The sequence below is a fragment of the Hylobates moloch genome, unplaced genomic scaffold (genome assembly GCF_009828535.3).
Source record: "Hylobates moloch isolate HMO894 unplaced genomic scaffold, HMol_V3 SCAFFOLD_8, whole genome shotgun sequence".
NCBI classification, from domain to species: domain Eukaryota; kingdom Metazoa; phylum Chordata; class Mammalia; order Primates; family Hylobatidae; genus Hylobates; species Hylobates moloch.
Window position 1 is genome coordinate 55,328,149 of NW_026652283.1, and position 27,320 is coordinate 55,355,468.

The 27,320-nt window shown below is 46.9% G+C and overlaps 2 protein-coding genes across 3 annotated transcripts in view; one reads left to right on the forward strand and one right to left on the reverse strand.

Moving 5' to 3' along the window:
• The first annotated feature begins 2,567 nt into the window (after window positions 1-2,567).
• CLEC20A (C-type lectin domain containing 20A) lies at window positions 2,568-20,294 on the forward strand. The gene is made up of 8 exons (XM_058442722.1): window positions 2,568-2,632; window positions 4,772-5,128; window positions 7,012-7,077; window positions 9,146-9,511; window positions 10,980-11,081; window positions 16,299-16,406; window positions 17,183-17,268; window positions 19,919-20,294. The coding sequence occupies exons 1-8, from the start codon at window positions 2,593-2,595 to the stop codon at window positions 19,997-19,999; spliced, it is 1,206 nt and encodes a 401-aa protein (XP_058298705.1). The 5' UTR covers window positions 2,568-2,592; the 3' UTR covers window positions 20,000-20,294.
• The window catches only part of RASAL2 (RAS protein activator like 2), a 228,412-nt gene continuing 219,445 nt past the window's right edge, over window positions 18,354-27,320 (reverse strand). For both annotated transcript variants that reach the window (XM_032160902.2, XM_032160899.2), the window contains one exon: window positions 18,354-26,468. In XM_032160902.2, coding sequence (XP_032016793.1) covers window positions 26,304-26,468 — 165 coding nt within the window. In that variant the 3' untranslated portion in view covers window positions 18,354-26,303. The remainder of the gene's footprint in view (window positions 26,469-27,320) is intronic.

The window sequence follows — 27,320 nt, forward strand, 5'->3', positions numbered from 1 at the left end:
GAGAACGATGTAGGTTGAGGCTAAGCCAGTCTAGTTTTTCCGTGTTCTTCTGCCTGCATTTATTCTGGCCGTGCTGGCAGCTGATTAGATTCTGCCCTACCCAGATTGAGGGTCGGTCTGTCTTTCCCAGTTCCGCTGACTCAAATGTCAATCTCCTCTGGCAACACCCTCACAGACACACCCAGGATCAATACTTTGTATCCTTCAATCCAATCAAGTCAACACTCGATATTAACCATCACAGCTACTAATGATAACCATAATGCTTGCCATTTATTGAAAGGTTTTGTTGGGCTTGTGAGGGGCGAGTGCTTTGTGACTTTGGCACAGTCCCTGCTGTCAAGGAGCTCACAGTCAGGAAGGAAAGAAACGCAGGTAGAATTTCAGCCTGGAGTTCCAAGTGCTGCCCTCAGGGAGTGCTGGGCCTGAGCTGGGGTGAGGCAGTAGGGCCCTTCCTGGAGAGACTTGAGGGAGACGCCTGGGGGAGTGGCCGGATGAAAAGGTCACTGGCAGGGCAGCATCTTCCAGGTCAAGATTGTCAGGTTCTCTTCTGTCCCCAGAGAGTGATCCTGGGAGGCCCTGGCACAAGCAGGACCTGCTTCTGGGAGGAAGTTATCTGAGGCCGGCACGAGAGAATACTGTGGCAGGACATTTTTGTGGCCGCATTAACAATTTTCCCCTCTTTCCCTTTTGGCCATTCAGAGGGGCCGTTTGCCCTTCCATCAGGGAAGGGTGAGAAGGGGTGGGGGGTAGGAAAAAAGAGAGCCTTCCAGACTGTGTTCCTGAAAGTCTTCGCCCTTAGGCCAACAGAGAGGGCTCTGGGCCTAAACAGCATGTTTGATGTTGTGGAGAGAGAGAGAACACAAGCAAGATGTTTTTGGTTCCCCAGAGAAAGTGCCTTGGCCTCCAGTCCTGTGCTTTATTTTTGTTTTATTTATTTATTTATTTATTATTTTATTTATAAATAAATAAATTATTTATTTATTTTAGAGACCACTTGTCTCCCAGGCTGGAGTACAGTGGTACAATCACAACTCACTGCAGCCTTAACCTCCCATGCTCAAGCAATCCTCCTGTCTCAGCCTCCTAAGTAGCTGGGACTACAGACATGCACCACCAAGGCCGGCTAATTTTTAATTTTTATGGAGATGAAGCCTCACTATGTTGCCTAGGCTGGTTTCAAATTCCTGGGCACAAACAACCCTCCCGCCTCGGTTTCTCAAAGTGCTGGGGCTATAGGTGCATGCCACTGTGCCCAGCCCAGTCCTGTGCTTAATTTTGGAGTCAGAGCCTAGACTGGGCGTGGGGGCCTCTGACCCTGCGGAAGCAGAACTTGTTGGGGCCATCACCTCCCAACCTCATGTTTTTCAGTGTCCTAAGCTTGAATACTGTCTCACCTCTGCCTGCGGTGTAGTCCTGAGCATGCTGTTTCACTTCTCTGAGCCATGGTTTCTCCCCTTTGAGCCAGGGAAAATGACAGCCCTCTCCCTCATGTCACGTGGTTGCTGTGAAGAGGGGTAGGGGGTGACTCTAGCAAAGCCTGGTCCACAATTTCCAGCTTCTTCTCCCTCCTCACCCCCTTCTTCCCCATCCTTCCTTTCTGCCCCTTGCTCCTCTGACCCTGAGGACCCAAGGGGTCTAGCCTCACCCTGCCCTCTGCTACCCTACTCCCTTTCTCCCGCAGCAGCCAGCCTCAAGGATGGGTTCCTTCCCTCCCCGATCTGCTTATTAATTACCAGATCCATGTTGCCTTCCTCCTAAGTTGCAGGAGGACCTCTGAAGATGCTCTGAAAAATCAACTCGCAAAAGGCAGATTAATTGGAGGAAAGTCATACAAATTTATTTAACATGTGTCCCTGGGAGCCTTCAGAATGAAGACCCAAAGAAAGAGGGAGAAATTGTTCATTTTTATGCTTAGGTTCAACAAAGTGTGGGCAGCTGTGTAGAAATATGATTGGACAAAAGGGTCTGATCTAATGTGAATAGACTGAATGGGGAAACCCAGCCAGGCCTGTGGGTCTGGATTCTTCTTGGCCCCTCTGAGCATGAAGTCCTTCCTTCTGGGCATGGAGCAGGGCCCTCTCTGGAATGGGGGTTTCATGACCTACAGTCAAACGATGATCCCTTCGGATCATTTCTTTAGAGCCAGTTTCTACACAGCAAGGCAAGGGCAAGTTAGAGTAATATTTTTAGGTTTTATGGCTGGCTTTGGCGAAAAGGGGTTCTAGTTCCTATGGCCGGCCTTGGGGAGAGTGGGGCTGAGAGACGGGAAGGCAGGAGAAGGTCAGAGAAAAACTTGTGCTTCTGGGGCCTTCATTTTGGGACACTGTTTTCTGAGCCCCCACACAGGGATCTCTTCCACATCCTCCAGGCTGCATCTCCAGAACCTCACGCCCTGCTGGCAGCAACAGACACTGGGTAAGTATTTGTTTAGTAAAATCCAGCAGTTTGGGTAGCAAAGAGGAAGAGAGTAAACAGCAAGGAATAAAAGGCCAGAAGGTCAGACGCAGCCTCTGCCACAGTCCCCACCAGCTCCGGGGGCTTGTCCCGTGCCCAGCCAGCACCCAGCCAGCACCCAGCCAGTGCCCAGCCATGCTGTCCCGGGCGCTGCTGCTCTCCTTCTGCGCAGCAGGTGAGGCCCCCCGGCCTGGAGGAGGGTGCGTGGCTCCATGCTTCTCCAGGCTGGAGGCTGAGGGAAGGGGGCGCACCCCTGAAGTTCCCAGATTTCCAGGTTGGAGGGAGGCAAGGTGGAAAGAAACGAATGCTTTTCAACCCTCAGAACAGGGGTGGGAAGGGAGCTTCGCCCTCATCGCCCCTAACCAGACAGTACTCAGCCAGCGTCCAGAAGGCAGCAGTCAGAAACAGTGCGGCTCCAGCAGCTTCCATTCTAGCAGGGCTAAGACATTCCTCAAGGAGACGGCCACGCAGGTCACTTCAGAAGCATGTGCAATGCAGGGAAGGACATCACCGGGGTGTGGACAGGGATGGGCGTTGTGGGGGTCTGTGGACCAGGGGTGGGGGCGGCAAGGGTTCTCGGAGAAAGGGAGCCGTGGGTGAGCCTGAGGGGGTGAAGGAGCCGCCAAGAAAGCCAGGAAAAGCCCTGGCTTGGAGGGTGGTGGCTGCTGATGCGGGTGGGAGGGGAGGGCACAGGGCCCCATGGTTGCGACCCACATGGCGGTGGGTGGTCAGGTCTTAGACCCTCTGGCTGCAGAGTGGGGGCGTGTGGGGACTGCCAAGGGTAGAGGGGTCTTGGGCCCAGGTGTTGGCAGGCAAGCAGAGAAGGGCTAAGTTCAAGGCCATGGAACTGACTAGAAGCTCCAGGGTGGGGCTGGAGAGGCCGGCAGGAGGGGCGCCCTGCACAGAGCTGGGGGGCCAGGGGTGGACACCATCCTAAAATCAATTATGCAGGCCACAGCCAGTCATTAAAAAAAATAAGTAGAATGCTTTTCTCAGTGACAGGAAGCATCCTCCCCTATGGTGGGTGTGAGGAGCTTGTTCTCCTTGGCAGGGGAGCTTGTTCTCCTCCTCAGCCCTGGCCCCTGGCTTCCCTGCCAGGGCCTGTGCCCAGCTCTCCAGTCTCATTCTCCTCTCCAGGGGCATCTAGCTTGAAGGGTTCCTTGTGGCCCAGACCCCCAAGGTCCCAACACCAAGCCCTTCATTCCTCTCTGCCTCCCTCCACAGGCAGGGCCTGGGCAGACAGAGCAGCCCTGGACCAACCGCATTTACTGGGACCAAGAGGGTGTAGTCAAGGAAGGAAGGAACACAGATCTTGGGGCTTGGGGTGGCCTCCTAGGAGACATTCGATTTGCTCATTAGTTCCTCCTTCTCTTTCCTTGCTTCCTTCCTTCCTCCCTCCCTCCCTCCCTCCCTCCTTCCTTCCTTCTTTTCTTCTTTCCTTCCCTTCTCTTCCTTCCTTTTCAATATACTGAGCCCTTGTGATGTGGCTGGCATTGTGCTGGGCCCTGGGAATATAATGATGAATGAGGCTCATTCTTTGCTCCTAAGTTGCCTATACCAGGTGGTGCAGACAGACAAGCAAAAAGGTCTCTTCCCCGAAAGCTTTTAAAAAATCCTGATGCTGGTCCCAGCAGCAGATCTTTGCTCTAGGGTGGGCCTGGAAATTGGTGTATTTGAAAAGCTTCCTAGGTGACTCCAAGGTGCAGCTCCGGTTATGAGCCCCTGATGGAGGGGCAGTGCCCTGCCATGGATATGGGCCTGGAGCTGGGAGCCTGCCCAGGGTACTTGAGTCTGGGCTGTATTCCTTTTCACTGGGTGGCCTTGGCTGTGCCTCTTTAACTCTCTGTGACTTGGTTCCTTCATTTGTAAAACAGTCAGAGTGATACCTTAGGCAGCTGGAAGAATTCCTTGAGCCGATGGCACATGGCGGGCACTCAGCAAGCATTGTCTATTGTCATCAAGCACTAACAAAGTTGCACTGCAGCAAGTAGGAAAGGCACCTCACCTTTTCTGCGGAAAGGATGGGGCAGAAGGGTGAGGAGTTAGCTGGGCAAAGGGACTGGGGAGATGAGGAAATGGGAGAACAGGAATCGTGGGTTGAGGGAGCTGGAGGAGGTGGCCGGCTCTTCAAGAACAAGAGAACAGCTTGTGGCAAGGCTGGGAGGGAGAGCTGGATATGACTGGTGGGCCAGCGGCAAAGCGCAGAGTGGGCAGTAAGAGGCTGGGGAGGCCCACCGGGGTGTGGCTGAAAGCTCTTTGAGGACTAGGGGCTGGGGTGGGGACAGCTGTGCTGTGACAGCCTCTCCTGCTCCAGTCCTGCAGCTGGTGAGCAGTGAGAGGGACTTGGTTCTGGTGAAGGAGGCGCTGAGCTGGTACGACGCCCAGCAGCACTGCCGGCTGCACTACACAGACCTCGCTGACCTGCAGCCAAGTAGCCTGTGGAAGCTCTACTCCCTCATGACCAGCACCCCGGCTTGGATTGGCCTCTTCTTCGACGCAAGCACTTCTGGCCTGAGATGGTCCAGCGGCTCCACAGTCACAGCCCTGGAGTGGGGCCAGAAGCTACCCGAATTTGGGGTGGGCTTCTGTGCCATGCTGTACACTTGGCTGAAATTACCCAACATAGGGGCTGCCTCCTGCACAGACCAGAAGCCCTTCCTCTGCTACTATGGTGTGTTCGCATTCATATTTCAGGCTTGGTCTTTCCCCCAGGGACCTCGCTCTGTTGCCCAGGCTGGAGTGCAGTGGTGTGATCATTGCTCACTGTAACCTCCAACTCCTGGGCTCAAGTGATTCTCCTGCCTCAGCCTCCTGAGCAGCTGGGACTACAGGTGCACGCCACCACACCTGGCTAATTAAAAAAAAACAAAACAAAACAAACAAAAAACCAACCTTAATAGAGACAGGGTCTCTCTATGTTTCCTCGGCTGGTCTCAAATTCTTGCCTTCAAGTGATCCTCCTGCCTCAAGTCTCCCAAAGTGCTGGGATTATAGGCACGAGCCATTGGGCCTGGCCCAGTGTTGCTTTTCAATAGCAAATGATGGGGCGGGGAGAGACAGAGAGAGAAGCGCCCTTTCAGAGGATAACTGGTCAGGACTTTACTCTTTTTGACACGTCACTTTCTCTCTGTGACCTCTATTTCTAGTTCCTCTGGACCCCTATTCGAAGACCTCATTAAAAAATTGGGTGTAAGTCAGGATAGAATAAAAATAAAATCTGGAAATTTCCTTTCTTTCCAATTAAGGATTTGGGGGAAGGAGAAAAAGAAAGGGAGCCAAGAGGGAAAGACAGGCTGGGGTTGGGGGGATGCATGTGTACCTATGCAGAAGCAAGAGCAGAATTCACTGTCTCCTTCTCATGAAGCACAGGTGGACGGTTAGGGTCTCAGAGCTGGGCAGGCGGGTAGCGGCCGCCCTCTGGGAGATCCCCTGCTTCCCGCTAAGTGGGTAGCGGGAGCCAACTCCTCGGGCATGTTTGCGGGAAATCCACCATCGGTACACCACGCACAAGGCTCCAGCTGTTGGAGAACAGCAGCCCCCTCCTTGTGCTCCACCGGGTCCCTCTCTGTCCTGGCTGCCGGTGCCTCTGACTCCTGTCTTGTTGCTGTTGGGAAGATCATACATGGGCTGGTTGTGGCGTGCACAGCACTTGCCTGGTAAGAGTGTCACTTCCTGCTTCTCCCTCTGTCAGCCAAGACTCAATACAACTCTGTGCCATCCTCACCTCTCAAATAGGGTTATGGAGGACCAACCTCATGTGTGCCCAACATGCCTGCCCCGGGACCTTGAGAAGTAGTAGGTGGTGGCTGCCTAGATTTAAATGCTGGGTTCCCAAGGGAGTAAGGAGATTCCCAGGGGTGGTAAGTGTGCCCGGGACCAGGAGGCCTGCAAAGGGAGGGGTGTGCGTATGGGGTTGTCTCCTGCTCCCCACACTGTCCCCGCGCTCCACCAAGACGGGTCCTGACCCCTCACCTCTCTCCAGCTCTGCACCTCTGCTGCTAGCACGCGGGGTCAAGTCAGCGCTGTCTCTCCTCTGGGTCTGCCCTTGACCCCTAAAGTCTGTTCTCTAAACAGAGTGAGCTTTTAAAAAGGTAAATCAGGTCACTTCCCTGTAAACAACAGAAGCAACAGGCCCTGGCAGCACTTAGAATCCTGTCCTCCTTTAGCCATCAGGCCTCGCCTCCCCTCTTTGGCCTCGTCTCCTACTCCTGCCCCAGCCACATGACTTCCTTTGGCTCCTTCTCACTGCAGAACCTTTGTCGTGGCTGTGCTTGGGCAGCTCCTCCCGCCTCTCTACAAGATTTGCTCCTTCTCATATTCTCTTCAAGAGCAAGGACTCCGCTTGTCTTATTTCTGCCATTTTTCCCAGGGCGTAGAATAGCATCTGCGACATAATAGGTGCCCAGTATTTATTGAATGGATTGAATGGACATGTAAAAGGATGGACCAGCCTGTCTGCCCCCGAGCTAGGTTTTCCCGGCTGTAACTGGACAGGAGCTGCCTGCAGAGGATCCCGGGCCTCCCCAGAACTTGTGGTCTGTTTCTGTTTTACAGACCCTGACGTCGGGTACCTCATCTCCACAAAGCCCTCTCTCAGCCTGACCACCTCTCCAAAGCCAGGTACACACCTGCTCCCCATTCCCTTTTCTGGGAATCTGGCTTGTTTTGCCTTGGACCTCTCCACCAGGACCAGCCAGCAGGATCTCCACCCCTGGGTCCCCTCTGTTCCCCTGTTTTCTGCCTGGCTGTCCGGGAGGGATTTCCAGGCTTTGCTGCCCCCTGGCTGAACCGCATGGAGAGGATCAATGTCTTTATTTTTATTTTTTATTTTTTAAAGACATGGATGGTCTCACTCTGTCTTCCAGGCTGGAGTGCAGTGGCACACTCACAGCTCACCCGACATTCCTGGTGGCTGATCCTCCTGCCTCAGCCTCCTGAGTAGCTGGTACTACAGGCACATGCCACCATGCCCAGCTAATTTTTTGTATTTTTAGTAGAGATGGGGTTTTGCCATGCTGCTCAGGCTGGTCTTGAACTCCTGGGCTCTAGCGATCCGCCTGCCTGGGCCTCCCAAAGTGCTAGGATTACAGGTATGAGCCACCGAGCCGGCCATTGTCTTTATTATTCTGATGGGCCCAGAGGGGAGGGTGACTGGCTCAAGGTCTCCAATCACAGACTGGAATCAGAGAGTGGATGGGCCCTTGGCTGCAGCCCAGCTCTCACTCTGGGGTTGGGGACAGGGTGGTTCCTCTTCACAGCCCAAGTACCTGCTCATCCATCTAGGGGTGGGGGCGGCTTCTCGGAAATAGTCCCCTCTGATATTACTGCCTTGGTATCTTTTAAAAAGTTTCTTCCTATCTGATATGGAGAAGTTCTATGACAGAGGCAATACACTCACTCAATCTGCTCTGCAGAGTGGGTTTTCTGCATGGTATGGGGTACAGACTTGTAGAGTGAAGATGGCGTGGGCTTCCCATGTTCGAATCTCTAGTCTGGCCTGAGTTCGGGCAGGTTGTCGCCTCCCTGAGCCTCCTTTTCCTTATCTGTGAACTGAGGTTAATGACACCAACTTCTCAGGATGGTAGTGGGGTTTTCAAAGATGACACAGGCCACATGCATAGCTCAGGGCTGGTACATACTAGGGGTTTAATCTAGAGTAACTTAAAAAAATCAGTTTAGATAGGGAAAATGTTAGGGAAATTGGAGGCAAATCTTGATGGGCTTAGGTGAAAGGCTCATGTCCAAGTTTGGGAGGCTCCATTTGAATCTGAGCATGTGACTCCTGACTCGGCAAACAGTAGTGTTTCGTCTTCCGGGCCTCCGGAATCAATGCCTCAGGTCGAGTCCCAGCCACTCACATCATTTGCAATCGTCCATTGTCTGGAATCTCAGATGTGTGGGCTTATGTGCTGCAAGATGGGACAGTCCCGGGGAGGGGCAGGGCAGGCTGGGCCTGTCCTACCTCAGGACCTGGCCCAGTCCAGCCTCGGGCAGGGACTGGCAGTGGTGGCTGTGGGAGGACGGCATCTCAGTCTCTGGGCTCCCCAGAAAGCAAGGCCACTGAGCCTGCTCTGCCTCCTGTCCACCACGCCCATCCCTCCAGGCTGGCCTCTTCTCCCTGGCTCTCCAGGCACAGTGAGCCTAGGAAGATCACACATTTCATCTATTCTGCTCAGCCCTGGATTTGCCTGGGAGCCAGTGGGGGCAGGCACAGCCCCTAGAAATCACACTCGAGGGTAGCCCCAAGCCAAGATTGTTCTGTCTTCCTCATAATCTCCCCCAAAATGGTCACTACCATCTTGCCAAGTGCTTACTATTAATATATCACTGTGCTAAACCATTTGCATATATGATTTCATGTAATCCTGACCTTAGGTACTATTACCACCCCATTGTATAGATGAAGAAATTAAGACTTAAACTGAACTTGTGAGGCCATATAGCTACAAGAACTCTTAACGTCTGCTTTCCCTAATGTTTCCCCCACCTGCTGCTATATTATCTCATCCATTCTTCCATCCTGGTATTTGGTTTACCTATAAAATTGTTGTTTTGATCAAACTTAACACTCAAGGACCAGGGACAAGGGCCCATGTCAGACCAGAATTCTATCCCCAAAGGTGATGAAGGCTGGGCTGTCAGAAATCCAGGCCCTCAGGCCTGTGATCTCCACATTCTTTGACCCCAGCTGTGGTCCAGATCAGTGGCCAGACCTTCATGCGATTTGACCAAGTGATGACATGGTCCTCGGCCCTGCTGTACTGCCGCAGCCACCACACAGACCTGGCCGACCTGCAGATGGTGACGGATGAGACAGGCAAGGAGGCCTTGAGATCCATCATGAGTGAGACTGAAGCCTGGATTGGCCTCTACCTCAATGCAAACTCTGGATCTCTGAGCTGGTCCAGTGACCTAGGGGCCAGCATCCCCTCCTGGCTGCAGGTGCCGATGATGGTGAGAGGACTGTGCGCAGCTCTCGGCATCTATCTGACCTACTCCCCAAAAGTGTACTCAGTGAACTGCTCTTCCCCGCTGCCCTTCATCTGCTTCTATGGTGAGTGAGAGTCTGCTCTTGCTGGCCCTTGGCCCATTGAGGATAGCACGAGATGGGAAATGGGTTTACTTGGCCGCAGATGACATTGAGGATAGACCCAAGGAAGCACTTCCAGACTCTGAGGGGTAACTGAGTTCTGGAGCAGGCTCCTGAGATCCTTACACTATAAACTTGTGAGGAAGTTGTGTTATTTTAATTCTGGGGATCTTTAAATAATGGAACGGACTCCATCCAGCCTTAGGGCACTGGCAATTAGCAAGAGCAATGCGTTATTGGACAGTGAAGTTAAGAGTCTGGGCTTTGGAATCAGACTTTACAGAAATAAGGTGGGCAGCATCTCGGAGCCTCCTTCTCCTCATCTCTGAAATATATTGAACAAAATGAATTGGTGGCACGCACCTCATAGGATGGCTTTGAGGGCTGAATGAGAAAGTGAATGTAAGGGGCAGAGTAGAAACCCTGGCACAGAGTGGGCCCCCGGTGGACGGCAGCCATTGTCATTTTTCTGTCCCTGTGAATGTATGGGATCCCAAACCTGCCTGGTGCCCACATCCTGTGTGATGGGCCTTGCCTTTTCCTTCTCTCCTTCCTCCCTTCCTCCTTCCCCACCACTCTCTCTTTTTTGTGAGTTTTGTTGAGATATAATTCCCATCTTAAAATTTACCTTATTTTTTATTTAATTAAATTAATTAATTAATTAATTTTTGAGACAGAGTCTCACTCTGTCGCCCAGGCTGGAGTTCAGTGGTCCTATCTCAGCTCACTGCAACCTCCACCTCCCGGGTTCAAGCAATTCTCATGCTTCAGCCTCCCAAGTAGCTGGGATTATAGGTGCCTGCCACCACGCCTGGCTAATTTTTGTATTTTTAGTAGAGACGGGGTTTTGTCATGTTGACCAGGCTGGTCTTGAACTCCTGACCTCAAGTGATCCACCCGCCTTGGCCTCCCAAGGTGCTGGAATTACGGGCATGAGCCACCGCACCCAGCCAAAATTTACCTTTTTAAAGGGTACAATGCAGTGGCTTTTAGTATATTCACAAGGTTGTCCAACTGTCATCACGAATCTGATTTTAGGACATTTTCATCACCCCCCCCCCACCCCAAAGAAACCCCTTACCCGGTAGCAGTCACTCCCTCTCCTCCCCACCAGCAACCACAAACCTATTTTCTGTTTCTGTGGATTTGCTTGTCCTTGGCTGTTTCTTTTTGTGTTTTGGATTTGATGAGACGCATGATCCTTATCCACAAAGATGCTCTTCCTCCCTGAGGAGCTGCTTGCTGTGAGGATTGGAGATGGTGAATGTGTCTCCTGCAGGGATTGGCACACGGTAGATGTGCAACAACTGCGCCCTCCTGAGTTTGGCTACCATGATGGGCAACCAAATGCGGGGCCATCAGAGCCTGGGGTGGCCACTCACCTGCTGGGTGTTGCAGATCCTGCCCTCACACTCACTCTGTTTTCTTGCAGACCCCTCCACTGGACACCGGGCGTCAGCAGAGTTGCCTCCAGTCTTCCACACTTCCCCCACAGAAATGACAGAGGAAACAACAACTCCCAGGCCAGGCAGAGGTGCTTTGAGCCTGCCCTTGGCTGGATCTGGGTCTTCAGGGTCTGGGGAAGTGGCAAGGTAGCTTGCAGGCCCCATAAGACCCTCCTAGAAGGGCCAGTGAATGCCTAGAAAAGGGGTGAGCTAAGGGGGTGGCAGTCAAGGGCCACTTATGCAGAGGGGAGTTTCCCTCTGCTCCCCACCCTGCTGGTCCAGCCAGGGTTGGGGAAGGAGGACTGGGCCACATCAAACTCCCTTCTCCTGGAATTGGGCCACTGAACTTGCAGCTCCAGGGCCAGGAGACCCAGGAGAGGTTGTACGGTCTCTCAGGTGAAAGGATGAGGCCCTGGGGGAGGTGGAAGGGAAGACACCTGAGCAGTGCTCCTGAGGAAGAATCATCAGAGAGGTCCTGAGGCTCAGCATCCAGAGGGAAGCACCGCAAAGTCCCTCGGAATTGCAGGCTCCTCTTCAGGGAGAGGATGAGGGATGATGAGCTGTTGGCATTATGTATGGGGAGGTGGCTGGGAAGGACAGTGACAGCATTCCTATAGCATTTTAAAATTTCTGAAACCTCTTCACAGCTGTTACCTCATTTTACTTCCCAAGAGTTCTGAGGCTAACTAGAGTAATTGAGGGCAAAATCACGGTTTTCCTGGCCTCCTTACAGATTCCTATATCACACAAAGGGATTATTGTCTTTTTTTGAGGACACAGAAAAGTGAGGGCACTTGATCAAGGTCGAGCAGAGCCTCATTCATTCACTCATTAGAAAGTGTGGATGGAGTCTTGTGCTAGCCCAGGCACAGCCACCAGGCAAGATTTTGGGGACACAGTGAAAAGGGAAGGCTTGTTCTGAAGGCGCTCACAGCTAGTTGGGAAGAGGCTGGTGCTTGGTGTAGTCACAGGCGTGGTAGGGATGCTGAGAAGGGGAGCATCCCCCCTATAATTGTCCACGGGATTTCCCAGAGGAGGTGACTTTGTAACTATTGGAAGGATGAGAAGGATTTAGCTTGCAAAGTGGAGTGGGGGTGCGCGGCTCGGTGAGGAGTGCAGATGGAAAGAGCTGCAGGTGGGGTGGGGACAGTCAGCACTGGAGAGTGTGGGAGCCCAGATCCTGCCGGCCGGGCCCTCTGTGAGTCTCTAAGGGACCTCACCCTGAAGGCGACAGAGCCCAGGCTGGTAGCCGTGGTCAGATTTGGGTCAGAAGCTGGGTGACAGCCTGTCTTCTCATCTAAGGTCTATCCTGGCACCTGCCTGGCTGCCCCAGGCTCACTGGCCACCTGGGCCGCGCTATTGGGTTCAGGAGGCCCTCCCTGCTCGCCCCTGTCTGCACTGGGTGGGCAAGGCCAGGCGTGGAAGAGGCACAGGCCCGGGGAGCCACCGCCCGACGCCACTCCTCGGCGCCCTCGGCTTTGGGAGGGGTCCCGGGCGCAGCGGACCCCACAGAAGTCTTCTCTCTGGCCCTAGGGACCAGCACCGGCCCGGTGGGCGCCTCGCAGGGCCCGGCTTCAGCGGCGCAGCTCACTCAGAGGGGCAGCCCGGAGCCCCGCGAGCCCGGCCTCCGCACCCCCTACTCGCGCGCTTCCACCTCCGCGGGCCCAGCGGCCCTCCAGCCCCAAGGGGCGGTAACACCCGGCCCTCCGGCCAACCTCGCGGCCCCAGGGGGCACCTTGGTTCCCGGGGAAGGACCCAGGATGCCCCCAGTCACTGCCCAGAGTACGTCTTCCCACCCCGCGCCCTCGGCGTCCCAGCCCCCCAGCCCTGCTGCGGCCTCTCGGGGGAGCCTCTCTGTCCCCCAGGAAGTAGCTGCGACTCTTCTGGCCTCCGCTTCGAGCCCCACACTCGATGCCACCCGCGATGCCCCAGCTACTCCCAGGATAGCAGCACCCCCTGGGTCTGCCACATCTAGCCGGGGCCTCGGCTCCCAGGCTCCAGGGAGCTCTCTGGGGACCAAAGAAAGCATCTGAGACTCATTTGGCTCAGGGAGCCCAGCTGTGCCCCAAAGGACAACTGCACCCCCTGACTCTGCAGCCCTGAGCCAAAACACCCGCCTGGAAGCAGCTGGGAGCTGGCCAGGGCCCCAAACAGGTGCCTGTCTGCGTCGCTGGAAATTAGAACCTCCACCCCTGGCAGGCCCAAGCATCTCGGGGAGTTCCTCTCTTGGGGCGACCAGGCCTGGCTTCCATGCGTAGGGTGCAGGCCAGGGAGTTGAGGATGAGAGGTGGGTGTGGTGCGGGGGCGTTGTGTGCTGGGGCCACAGTCTCCCCCCCACCACGGCTGCACTCCAGCGCATCCTACAGGGGTCCTGTCTGGCCGGAGCCAGCTCACTGTCTCGTCCTCTCTGGGTAATTTAGGATGGAAATGGAGGTGAAGTGGGGTGATCTGGGAGAGAAATAATCCATTTTGGTTCTAAAAGCAAGAGTCTGACAGTCAACAGTTGGAATATTGGCTCCAGTACCTACTGTGTGGCCTTATGCAAGTTTCCTAACTTCTCTGAACCTTATTTTTCTCATCTCTCAGTGCCTGGCATCTGGCAGACACTCAATAAATGGTAGTTATTACCATTTTAATCTCAGTTCTCTAGTGAAATGTTTAGTGACTCATTCCTTCTCCCACCTCTCTCCTTACCTTAATAGATGGGGCTGGCCTCATTCTCATTTTATTAATTATAAATAATTACAATTATGAATTATTGAGATTGCGGAATCTCACAGGGCAGGTGCTGTTCTGTACTTCTTTGTATCTCTCTGGGGACTAGGATAGTGCACATTGGTAGATGATTTAATTTGACAATAATTTCCTGAGTACTTGTTTTGAAGGAGGCATTGAACTGTGGATACCAAGATGAGCAGGGCTGTTTCCTGTTTTTAGAAGCACATGGTCTCATAGGAACTAATGGAGACAGTCAGGACGGTTTGGAAAGTGCTGCACCAGAAGTGTGAACCAAGCGCTGTGGCAGGAAAGCAATTCATTTCCTTCTGCCTGGAAGGTGGTAATGGGATAGAAGGTGTAACAACGGAGGATTTCATCTGGCAGAAAAGTATAGCAAGTTCTTCCTGGCAGAAGCAACAGCATGGGTAAAGACAGATGTCAAACTGTATGGTTTGCTTGGGAATGACAAGCAGTTTGATGCGACTGGTGTAGGCCACATAGTGGGGAAGGGAGTGGCAGGGGATGAGGAGAAAGGAGTACACTGGGAGCAAAATCTGAAGGACTTGATCCCCCAGCCAATGGAGCCATCAGAGGTTTACAGCAGGTGAGCAAAATGCTCAGATTTGTAGTTTCCAGAAGCAAGGTGGTTAGGATGATGTAGGACAATGCTTGTATTAGGGTGCTAAATGAAAAAAGCATTATCAATGTTATGTACATAATACAGTCACAACAAGGCTGAAAGGAAATAGCAAGGCTTAGGAATCAAGTCTGGAAGGAGATGTGTGACAATGTTAACAGTGACTATATTCAGGGGATGAAAATACAGATGTTTCCTCCTCTTCTGTGTTTCTGAATTTTACACGTTTACCACTTTATTAAAGAAATTTATGATGCTTTGGGTGGGGAAAGAGGCCTTTGAAGGGGCGGCCAATCAGAAAAGGAGAGACAGGAAACGTGTGTGTGGGGAAAGAATATTGCACAGTCTGGGTGGGTGGAACCGAGGCCTGTTCTGGAGCACTGGAGTGGGAAGGGACATGACAGGGAATTGATTTTACATTGTTCACAAGTGACGTTAACTGAAGTACCAATACAAATAAATTTTAAAAAATGCTCAGCTTTGTTCACCGAATCACACAAACGCAAAGTTTATAAAGATGCTTACTTTTTTTGCTTTTTGTTTTGTTTTTGTTTTCAGAGACAAGGTCTCGCCTGTTGCCCAGGCTGGAGAGCAGTGGTATGATCATAGCTCACTGCAGCCTTGAACTCCTGGGTTCGAGCGATCCTCCCACCTCAGCCTCCCAAGTAGCTAGAACTATATGTATACACCACCACGCCTGGCTAATTTTTTTTTTTTTAAAGACAGGATCTCGTCATGTTGCACAGCCGGCCTTGAACTCCTGGCCTCAAGTGATCCTCCTGCCTCACCCTCCCAGTGTTGAGATTACAGGTGTGAGCCATCACACCTAGCCAAAAGATGCAGTTTTAAAATGTATTTTTGTACTTACCAGTGTGGCAAAGATTTGAAAGGTAATAATGCTGAGAATGTGGGAAAAACAGTGATCTTGGCACAATAGGTATGCCCACTGGGGCTACCACTCTGGTATCAGAATTTGCATCAGTTTTAACATATGCATAATCTTTCGTACAGAAATTCTACCCTTGGAAATTCATTAAGGAAATAGTAATATGAGGTACACACATCTATATGCACCCTCCACACACAGGGTTGTTTGTTGCGGCATTGTTTATTACAGTGAAAAGGTGGAAACAACGTAATGTCCACTGAAAGCAGATTGGTTAAGTAAGTTATGGTACATTCAGTGAAATACTACTATGCAGCCTTTAAAGCGAACAAGAGAGATCTTTACACATTCAAATTAACAAATTTGAGAGTGTGAAGCACCTTCTACAGCAAAGTGTTAATCATGGGTGTCCCTGGGTTGGGGAGGGGATAAATTTGCTTACATATTTTACAATAATATATTCCAAATAAAAGGATTATTTCCATATTTGAAAAAATAAAAAGACATCTGCAAGGCACTGACAGGACTTTGGTGACTGAACATGAGAGCAGGTGAGATGGAGCAAGGGAGCCGCTGAGGACACCAGGGTCTCTGGCTGGAGTGCCTCTGGGCATGGCCAGCCATACAGGAAGAGAGGGAGTGCTGGGGGAGAGCCTGAACTTGATTTGGGATGGAGATGGCGATGTTGAGGGTCCCTGGGTGCCATGGTGGGGGCTTTGTGTAGCTGGCAGACAATATAAGGACATTAGGCCCTTTGGAGCACAGGCTACTGAACAAAAAAAAAATTTGATGAGGAAAAACCTCCTAACATTGCCCAAGCCCCACAGGTCCTGCTGCCAGGGGGGCTTTCTGAAAGATGATGGTGTAGCCACTCAAGTGCTGGGTTACAAGAGCCTGTGGGAGTGAGTCAGGGATTGAGCTTCCCACATCGCTGGCTTCTGCAGCAACTGTGTGCCTAGCAGTGGCTGTCCTTGCCTGTCTTTTAGCTCAGGGGCAGTCACCAATATCAGCCTACCTTACTCCTGGTTGTATTTGCAATAAATCTTTTATTTTCCCCTCCTGTAGCTGTGACCAGTGTAGGGAGTGGCACTGATAGAAGAGATACAGCTGCTGCCACGGAGGCCCAACATCTGAGTTCAGAATCTAAAGAAAAAACAGTAGCGCAAAAATCAGGTAACTGCTTCTGTCTACCAAGTTCCTACTCTTACCAGTGGAGCAGTTAAATCTGGACAGTCACTCCTTGGCACAGGGCCCTTGAGACCTTTTCGTGAATGACAGCATGAAATGTTGGGAATAGGGATAGGAATAAAGAGGTGGATTCTAGTTTATGCTCCATGACTATTATGAAAATTTAGGGGACAAGTTTATGAATTTCTATTTCTCTTCTGCGAAGGTGATGTGGTAAAAACTACCCTGCCTATATCACAGGGTTGTTGTGAGCACCCAATAAGATAATTATAAACTTCAGAAACAATAAAATGCAATGCAAATATAGTCTTATTATGAGATTGTAGTTCCTGTAATGATTATGGATGGCTCATGGGCAAAGGCTGGATTTATTTAAAAAGTCAGGGAACTTCTTTAGAATTTTCTGTGTTGGGGAGCTCAAGGAGAGATGAGTGTTTCCAGCATGGTGTGGGGTATCTTCTTACTGGATTAAAAGTAAGGAGAAAAATACAGAAGAAACAAAAAAGAAAATAATTGCCTGATGGGTAGCCAGGCTGTGGAAAAGCCCGCATTACCCAAAGCATGGGACTCTGTTTTCAGCCACTAATTGGTTGATCCTAATTGTGGCTGAGCGTTCTTCTGCTCAGCAGTTTCTTCTTTCTTTTTGAAATCCCAAATCAACATGTAGCATCTATGGTGTCCACCGGGTTCTCCTGACTGCTAAGAACTTGAAATGGAAATAGGATAATATCCCTCCGAACAGGTAGCACTTTCTTTTTCAGGGCACCCTTTTGGAATCCTGAAAGCAGACTTTACCATCTCAACTCTGATGGACCCAGAAGAGATGAAAGACCAATTTCTGAGACAGGTGAGACTTCTGCCCACTCTTCTAATTCTCATCAGTCAGATGATTGGACATTGCAAGACAATCTTATAAAAACCAATATATTAAGGTGGAAAACCTGTGGAATATGACCTCATCTTGTCCCACTGCCATCACTTTGGCCCATGGTGACAAGTTGGTTATGTGGCACGATCTTTTTGGATCTTTTCTTACCCTCCCCAATGTCTTTCCGAAGCTTTTTTTTTTTTTTTTTTTTTTTGTCAAGACAGCAGTCAGAGGGATCTGAGTTTGGGTCTTAGTTTCGCCCTTATCCATTGTGTAGCTTTGGGCAAGTAACTTAGTCTTTCTGAGCCTCAGTTTCCTCATGAAATAGGAATGATAATAATAATGCCTAACTCACATGGTTGGTGTTATGATTAAATGATATATTCCATATAAAGTGCTTAGCAAATAATCTGACACATAGTTGGTGCTCAATAAATATTAGCTATTATTTTTGAGTCAGGGTCTTGCTTTGTCCACCTTGGCTGGAGTGCAATGGTGCGATTATAGCTCACTGCAACCTCCAACTCTTGGGCTCAAGCAATCCTCTTGCCTCAGCCTCCCAAAGGGCTGGGATTATAAGCGTGAGCCACTATGCCTGGCCGGCTATTATTATTATCAACATTATCACCGTAGTGTTCTGAATATACATTTGTTTCAGACTTTTTTTTGGTTCTTAAAAACTACTGTGCCATGGGAGACTGTGAAGAGGAAGAATTATTCCTAAATACTGAGAGAAAAGCTTCAAGCTGATTTTTGAACATAGTCTAAGGACACATTTCTCAATTATATCAGATAATAACCACAGAATGTCAGTGCTAGAGAGTACCCTATAGACCATTTAGCCACAATCTTAATTTTACAGACAAGGAAACATTGGCATTTACCTGTTAGTTCATTGCAATTTATTCATAGGCCAAACAAATATCACCCTGGCAATTCATTCTAGAATTTCACAAAATCAAGTTTCTAGAAAGACCAGTAATATGTGTGTGAGAGTATATAATGTATATGTGTTTATTATAAATTTTACTGATATAAAGAATGTATAGCACACAATTTACAAATTATAATAAAATATACAATACTCTTTATTGTAATTTCATAGAACCAACTGAATCTTACAAAATGCTCATGATTTTGGAAAATTCACATGAGCACGTGACTGCATGCTTGCCAGGAGTGGAGGGGGGACTGGAGAGCTTTCAGTACATTTTGCTATTGAAAGAACAACAAGTACGAATGGTATAATTTAGCATCTGATAAGTTTCAAGTAATAAGACTTCAGTGCTGAATATTAGGTCAAGAAAAGTTAAGAACCGTTTTTTTGTTTGGGTGGGGAGAGACAAAGGAATTCTGAGTTCTCTTATGTTTATTGCTTAAAGTCAAATGTAGTTAAGGGCCTTTTTTTTGGTGGGGGGTGGTGGAGGTAGACAAAGGAACTTTGAGTTCTCTATGTTGTTTACTTTTTTTTTGAGACGGAGTCTCGCTCTGTCGCCCGGGCTGGAGTGCAGTGGCGCGATCTCGGCTCACTGCAAGCTCTGCCTCCCGAGTTCACCCCATGCTCCTGCCTCAGCCTCCTGAGTAGCTGGGACTACAGGCACCCGCCACCATGCCTGGCTAATTTTTTGTATTTTTAGTAGAGACAGGGTTTCACCATGTTAGCCAGGATGGTCTTGATCTCCTGACCTCGTGATCCACCTGCCTTGGCCTCTCAAAGTGCTGGGACTACAGGTGTGAGCCACCGCGCCCGGCCTGTTGTTTAGTCTTTAAAGTCAAATGTAGCATATTTGATTCTGGCCTGGGCCCTTCAGCACTCCTCGAGGGGTGTACTCATTGAAGCTTCTGACTCCAAACCAGAAGCCATCTACCTTCTGCTTTAAATTGAAGCCAGTGGGGAAACTGAGGTCGAAATAGGGAATTCCATCTTCTGGTCAGCTTTGTCAGAATGTATCTATTCCATAAATGGGATGACCATGTTAATGGAGAGAATTTCTACCTCACAGACTTAAAGGACAGATTGGTGGGGACAAGGTGTATGTGGGGGAAGGCTGAGTATATATTGTCAGTTTTAGTAGAATTTTAAATTCCAAATAGAAGGTAAGGAAACACCTGTAACCAACTTACCCCAGTTTCAGGATTGGGGACAGAAAACATGCAGTGCTCACAGCTTGATTTGGACTAGTGTTTCTTATCCCCTGGTTCTTCGGAATCCCCTGGCAAGGTTAAAAAGAAAAAAAAAAAAAGCCTGGCCAGGCCCAATCCTTAGAGAGATTCTATTTAATTGTTCAATGGTAGAGCTCAGGAGGTACTCCTCTGTTTTTTCTTTCTTTCTTTCTTTTTTTTTTTTAAACAACTCTCCAGTGATTCTGATGAACAATCAGGATTGAAAACCACTGATTTAGTCATCTGTTTTAGTGTTGTCATAAAATTTTTTTTTTGCTAACAATTAATTTATGTATTTTCCTACTGGTAAAACGCTAATAAAAAAAAACTCAGACAGCTGGAGGGAGGCTAAAAACAATTCAGGGTATGGATATGCATAAAGCGTATATGGATGGATAGTTTAGGACTAAGAGGACCATGAGGTAAAAAGACCACATCAACACTTTCTCTCCTTTTGATGTTTCAGATCCAGGAAGCCTTAAAGCTTACATTAGGTCACGAACAATTTAGACTGAAATGGGTCAGCTTCGAAGTGAACAAAAAATAGCACAATTCTTGGATATGCAGTTTCTGTTTCATGCAATCTTCTCTGGATTTTGAGTAAATTTTAATTTTTTAATCCCTAGTAGAACAAGATTAGGAAGAACTCGACATGTGCCAAAAAGCACAGACCTACAACTAACACAAAATAAGACTACACATGAAACCTGCATCCCTGGATTTTACAGAATGAAACAGGGATGCAGGAGAAGATGGGTGTATTTGGGAACAATCATGTTGGGAATGACAAATGAACTTCTATTAAGAAATTAAAATAAAAAACCTGAATCAAACATCAAAAATCCTGAAAACAAACCCCATTAATCTAACTGGAAAATTACAAGAGGATGGTAGTGGTCTAGGAAGCTAAGTGGGGCTACATTTCCTAATAAACCAGAGGAAACTTTACCTGTCACAAGTTATTAAAGAGATTTCAAATTCTGCAGAATTCAAAAGTAACAGTTTTATCACAATACATGCTAATGTAGTTATTTTTCCTAAATTGAAATCTTATTACATGGAAGTTGGGAAATTCTGAGACAGACTGTTCTTAATGTTAAAATATATTTTTAGAATAATATTCCGGCATACATTTCCTTTCTTGTTTCTCTCCAAGTGTCCTAGTCACCCAGGTGCATGCTAGAAGACAGCAATATGTCAAATATAGTAGCAACTTTAGTCTGAAATGTTTAAAGTTAAAGTTTATTTGTATTCTTTGTAGGAATATCAATAAAAGACCTCAAACGTATCTATATCTGTACATGTACAAGAACTGTCAAAAATTATTCACAGAACAAAAATAAATCTTCTTTAGAACAAACCCAGGTAATGAAATGCTGATATGGATCTCACATATGGAATAATCTAAATGCTACTAGCACAAAAATATGGCTTTAAAAATAAAATAAAATCTTGGGTTTTGTTTTTCTAAGGTGTATTTCTCTTTCTTGAAATAAAAAATAAATTATTTAGAGCTATCATTGTAAAATAGTCGTGTGTTAACACACTCTTATTAAGGCCCTGGAGATGAAAAACAAAATCGAATTTAGAAGGTCATTTCCTCACAGGTGTAACTCAGGTTAATGTGCTGCTGTCTGCTTAAGTTAATATAACTAGGAAATGTCTAAGCACCAGTCAAAATTTAACCTAATTTACTATTTAACTTTTCTGAAGGTGGTCATTGAGTCAATTAGTATTTAACCTTTTGTTGAACTGGGAATTGAAATGTTTCCCTCGAAAATTTGGAAATCACATAAAATGATATTTACACATAAATATCTGTACCCCCACAAAGATGATGGAGGTCCCTAAAACACAACTTCTGTGGAAATCTCTCTACAACAACAAATAAATCTGGTTTTAAGTCTCAAACTAAAAAAAAAACAAAAAACTTCCTAGGGTCAAACGAGGGTATTTAAGTGGAAGATAGCAACTGAGTAGGAAATGAAATGCATGCTGAAATGCAGGCAAAGACTACCACTTTCCTTTCCTCGGGTGCTCACTGCATTTCCCAAGTCTTGCTGTGTTGGTTACCCAAACACTTGAGGCTTAACTGATCAGGAACTGAAACTACTTATTTCTGGATCCTACTCTCAGATCAGTGATATTCAACTTTATTTCTATGATTCCCCATGGTATCAATAATGATATCTAGGGTTCTTGAGACAATGCCAAACCAAGTCAATTTCAAGTTGCTTTAACTTATATATACATATAACACATATAGTACATTTTTTAGGATGATAGAATGACTGTTATAAAATCTAACAAACGAGAGCATAAAATCTGAAAATCTCAGTTTGGGAATCACTGCTCGATAAAATGGATTAACATTCAGAAAAAGGAAGCCCCAGGAACTGTGTTTTGTGTGGGTGTGTGCATGTGTTGTCTACAGAGACTGCCTTTTTATGTATCTATGTATTTTAAGAGTGGGCAAGGGATATAAATATTCCTGTTTCCTGGAAACTCTGGGCTACTGAGAAGACTGCTTATGCATTCATTCCCTTATGGGTCATGTCTCTTCCTCAGGTTCTTTCACTCCGCCTAAGATATTTATTCTACCTCATGGAAATTTCATCACTTTTGTCCTTCCTAAACCCAAGAGTATACATAATTGGGTCATGACAACGAGAATGCTTCTAGAACTAATAACAATCATTCAAACATGAAAAGAGATTCTATTTAAAAATCCAACACTCCAACATTTCTTGCTTTTAAGAAACTAAATCCTTCAACTGACGTATTGAAAAAACAAAGTATCTCAAATTATCGGCCCCCAGGTAAGGGGTAGGAAGGCAACTATTTACTGCTGGGGTAAGCAGGAGATTTCACTATTAGACTTGAAAAAGGTAAGGAGAATGGAGAAGGGAGCCCTTTTGGCTTTCCACAGTTGATAGGAGAAGGTGGCCTCCAAAGGTGTAGCTGAAAATGCAGTGAAGCTATGGCATGTGGCTGTTGGGTTTGGCCCTGTGACAAGTCTAGTCTGGTGTCAAGCGTGTGTCGGGCTCAATGTCACAATGGGGTAGACTGATGGGACTGAGGTAATCCTGAAGAGGGTTCCTTTCCCATGCTCAGTCCTATAACCAGCCTTCTCAGGAACTCCAAGCTAGAGGTAACTAAAACTAACCCTCTATGGAAGGGGAAACAAATATGAATGCAAACTCACTTGATGGCAGTTATTTTGCTCTGGGACTTCCAAAGAAGAACTCTACTCTCAATCTGGTGTACCTCTGAGAACACAGTGAAAGCCAGGGGTCTACAGAACCACAGACCCATCAACAAAGGCCCTGGGTAGACTAAGATCTGAAAAGCTTTACTTCCAAAGTCAAGCTCATTCTTAAGGGCATATAGTTAAGGCTTGTAGCAGTCTTAGGTAATCTTTCTTTTTCTTTCATAGTCTTAACACCACCACAGAGAAACACAGAAGCAGACCAGTCAGAGAAAGCTAATTCTGACCAACTTGATACTATATGAAAAAAAGCAAAAAGCTATAGCAGCAGGATTACCTCATTTTACCACATTTTTCTTACTGTTAGACTGCCATAAACCCAGACAGTACCTTGGTGGTAGTGCTTGGAACATGGTAAGTGCTCAAGTGCTTGTTATAGTTACCTAGTTATAATCTCCCCTCTGACATGGCTTTTATTGCAGAGACTCAGGGAATATGATGACCTGATGGAAATGTGACTCTTTTTGCTGCTTCAGCTCAGATTGCTTATTGCTTCAGTAATATAAAAGGGGAATATAAAGCTCTTTTCTGACTCCTACCAACACTGTCCTCATTAATGGTCAAGTCTGTTGTCAGCTAGACATGCACTTTACAAGCACTTCACCTGAATTCCAAATTCCATTCAACCCTGATCTATCCTGCGCCCCACAATGTGGTGTTGTTTTGAGGGAAACAGGAAGTGCAAGACATTGCTATCTTAATCTATTTGCCTCTCTTCAGCCATGTACCTCTTCCCAGCAAAGTTATTTACCTACTTGAACTGAGGGAAAGCCAATTAAAAAACATCTCCATAAAAATTATCACCTGTTGGTGGCTTCTCTTCTTAAAAAATCCTTCAGAGTAAGTTCTACAGATTGCAGCATTCTCTAAAGAAATACTGAGAAAAATGTTTGGACAGGAGTAGGCTCACAGGACAACCTAACATTTAACATCTATCAGCAACTCTGAACTTTTAGCTTACTTGTAATGCTCTATTATTATTATTTTTTACTATTTCTTCTTCATTTGAGATAACCCGGTAGTAGAAGGCTGCATAATCTGTCCAAATGTTTTGGGCATTAAATCTTCCAGTGAAGACAGCCCTCTAAGGAGCTCCCATAATGCTAATAAGATACATTTTATCCATCAAAAGCACATTTGATTTTTTTGGGCTTCTCTCAATTCCCAATATAAGTAATTTTATCAGCCCTCTGTAATCCATAATCAGCACTAAGAGCTTCCAAACCTCAATGGCAAGACATCACCCACATTATATACTTAAGGCCAATGAAACTGACAATTCTCTTACCGGGTTTTCTGTGGCACAATTGAAGGCTTTTACAAAGAATGAATTAAACATGGCTTGAGCTGAGAATAGCCAGAAACAAGAACAAATCTATGCTTACATCCCTCCTCCTTCAACAAAGGGCACTACACTTACGAACAGTTACCTCTTTTTCCTAATAAAATAAGTGATTTTGACCACAGTGTACCCTCCGCTTGGAGAGAAGGTGTAAGAATTTGCACCTTCACCAAAGGTGAAGAAAACATAAAAGTGCCAAAATAGCTGGATATAAAGTGTGCAGATCAGATAAACACAATGAGAAACTCCCATTTTAGATCTCTGTCTGGCAGAAACAGGGATTGCTATGAAAGAAACTGTTTTAAAAGGTTGTGGGTTATGTGGCCAAGGTGAGGTTGCTGAAACGTAAGGTCCAACACAAAGATCCACCTGAGAGAGGGCAGAGCTCAAGAGGTTGGAATGCAAGCCTGGGACTTGGTGAAAAGGAGGGCTTGGTGTCTGTTGGCATCACTCAAAAGAGGGCACTATACATGTTCTCTTATAAATATTCCATTATGGAGAAACACTCACTTGATGCATATGGCTCCCTCAGGTCCTATTTTTTCCATCCCCTTTTTCTAGAAAAAAAATTCTTTAAAGCTTATAATTTAAAATCAACATCAACTTATTCGAGAAACATTGTTGCTTTCTCAATATAAAACAACTACTTAGATCGTGCTTAAAGAGGTTCGAGACCCTTTTAACGTTATATCCGAACAGCATAGAAGGCATGAACTTTTCCTATTTGTGCAGTTATATGTACATATGTGTGAATATATATGTATATATATATTTGTATATATAATGTCTGTTTAACATGTAACCTTCCATACTTCTGGTAATCAAGGTTGCATTCAAGATGACATTGCACACCTCTGGAAAAAAGAAAATGAATTTGTTTCCATGACTTTTTCTGTTCTATAATAATAAGGCTATGGATGACAAGTGTTGAAATTGGGTCATTATTGTCAGATCTACCAGCATGGGAATAATAATTGGAATGTGCCATCCTGACACTTTCAATTTTTTTCTTTTTCTTTTTTCTTTTAAGAGAGTGATGCTTCAAATTTGGATTTCCTTTCTTTACTGAGGGGATAAGGTGAACAAGTACTTTAAAAGTTAAAGATGGAGATAAAATTACCCCTCATAGATTTGCTAGTACAATGGATAAAGTCTTTATCCCAAACAAAAATTATAACTTAACACATAGAAAAAAATTTTAATAGGAAATATTCAGAGATTCCAGCTATGGTATGGTTAGCCCTTTTCTGTATGGAAGAAAGGGTGTTGATCTGGATGGCTTATGGACAGCTATTTAAATAACCTCTCCAGGGGAGAGTAAACCCTGTTGGTGATGACAGTTCCCACTATGGGGAAGAAAGTGCAGTGAATGTGTGAAGATGAAGATGGTATGTGGAGACACAATTATTTATAGTTTTGTAAACTCTAAAGAGGAAAAAGAACACTCTTTATTACAATTGGGGTTAAAAAAAAAAGCCCCTATCTAAAAGAGAAGATTCCCATCTGCTGTAGACAGAGGAAATAAACATATTGACAGGAGTTCAATAGAAATTACTCCTAAAGTCCAGTTTTGATGCAACAGCTTTTGTCTGTGTCCTCTGAAACAATGAATCCCCAAATCAGATTAGCTGTCCAGCCAGAACCAGTCTTGGTTGATCAGTGGAATAAATTATTGTTTTGTATGGATCTTGGTATTTGCATGTTTTCTGAAAGGACAAGGGGGCCAGAGTGGGGTTTCTAAACTAGTAGATGAATCCCTGAAAAATTCCTTCTCACAATGTCCTATTGCACTCCATGTGCTTCTATCAGATAGATGCTTGGTCTCTACCTACTGAACCTACAGGCTCATGTCTCGCTCACACAACAGTTTCTACTTTACTTCCTCTAACAACTGCAGTGCTATCAACAAGAGGAAAACAATAATAAAATAGCAATAATCAAAAAGGTAATCTACATTATTAACTTCCTTTTGGTATATTACAGTGATATTTTCTGTACATGGCCCAGAACTAAGTTCCTTATGTACATAGAGATGTGGGGGAAAAGCATTGACCTTGGAAGTCGCCGCCTTATGCCCTGAAAGACAAGGTTCCTTTCTTTATTCAAGAGTTTCTCACCACATTGCCATTGTGAAGTAGCAACATTCTGTAAACCTGGAGGGGCTAGGTAAAGGTCTGGGGATAGGAGAGTGGGTCAATTTCCTTCTGTCTCCTTCCACAGTCTGTCTATTCACAAAGCCCGTCAGCAGCTGCTGTTTTTGAATTCACCATTTTCCGTGATGGAAAGCTTGGTGGGGTTGGTGGGGGAGATGCCATTGCGGACCTGCATGCTGTACCGCTCCTTCACTTGGGTCAGCGCGCTCATCAGTCTGGTGTTGGCCGAATCCAGGGACACGATCCGTTTTTCCTACAACACACCAATCACGGCTTTATTCAGGCTACAGGCAGGAGGTAACATGCTTTCTTTACTGAATGACTAGTCCAGTGCTTTCTCTCAAACAGTCGTATGCATGGTGCTTCCCAGACAAATGGAACGTCTCTGCCTCTTTCTGCACACTGGTCAGGTTCAGCTTCCCCTGAGCCCAATGGGTCTGTGTTTATTTTTGTCTCTCTCTCTCTCTTTTTCTTTCAGCATAGCAGGACTTTTTATTAACAATCTCTTAGGACATTAGACTGTCATGTAAAAGTGATACCATGTGTTACTTCAGACTATGCAACAGAGGTATCAAGCTGCCTTATTATACTAAGTGCTTTAGGTCAAAATTGAAACATGGAAATTAGGTGGCAAAGAAAGAAGCACCAGAGGTTTCATTTCACAGAGGAGAAGAGCATGTGATCTATGGGTTCTTAGCCCCAAAAGAGGGCATATCAGTCACATTTGGAAAGAATTCACATTGTGCTCAAAATTAAAACAATACATGGTGGCAGTGTAGAGTCACCAACAAGGTGAGGATGCAACAGCAAGAGGGGAAAAAAGCAGCCAAAAAGCTCAGACCAAGGAGTTACTTGAATATGGGGAGGGAGATGTGGCCGAAAAGGGAATGCCATCAACATAACACATGAGAACAAACAGAGAACACAGGCTCCTAGACCCATTCCAGCTCAAAGTTACTCCAGGAGGGCTGCCCAATACGGAGATTGCTTTCATTTTAGAGTCCCTGAAAAAAAAATGCTTTAGAAACAATATTTGGAAACCAAGCATTGGTGAATACACACACACAAAAACCAAGGGGGAAAAAAAAGAGGAAAAAAAAATAGG

Bases quoted from the DNA above. Each gene is read 5' to 3' on its own strand.
- CLEC20A (XM_058442722.1), top strand. From the start codon at position 2,593: ATGCTGTCCCGGGCGCTGCTGCTCTCCTTCTGCGCAGCAG. The intron at 7,078-9,145 runs GTACACACCTGC...CTTTGACCCCAG, and splicing joins GACCACCTCTCCAAAGCCAG to CTGTGGTCCAGATCAGTGGC. The intron at 9,512-10,979 runs GTGAGTGAGAGT...GTTTTCTTGCAG, and splicing joins GCCCTTCATCTGCTTCTATG to ACCCCTCCACTGGACACCGG.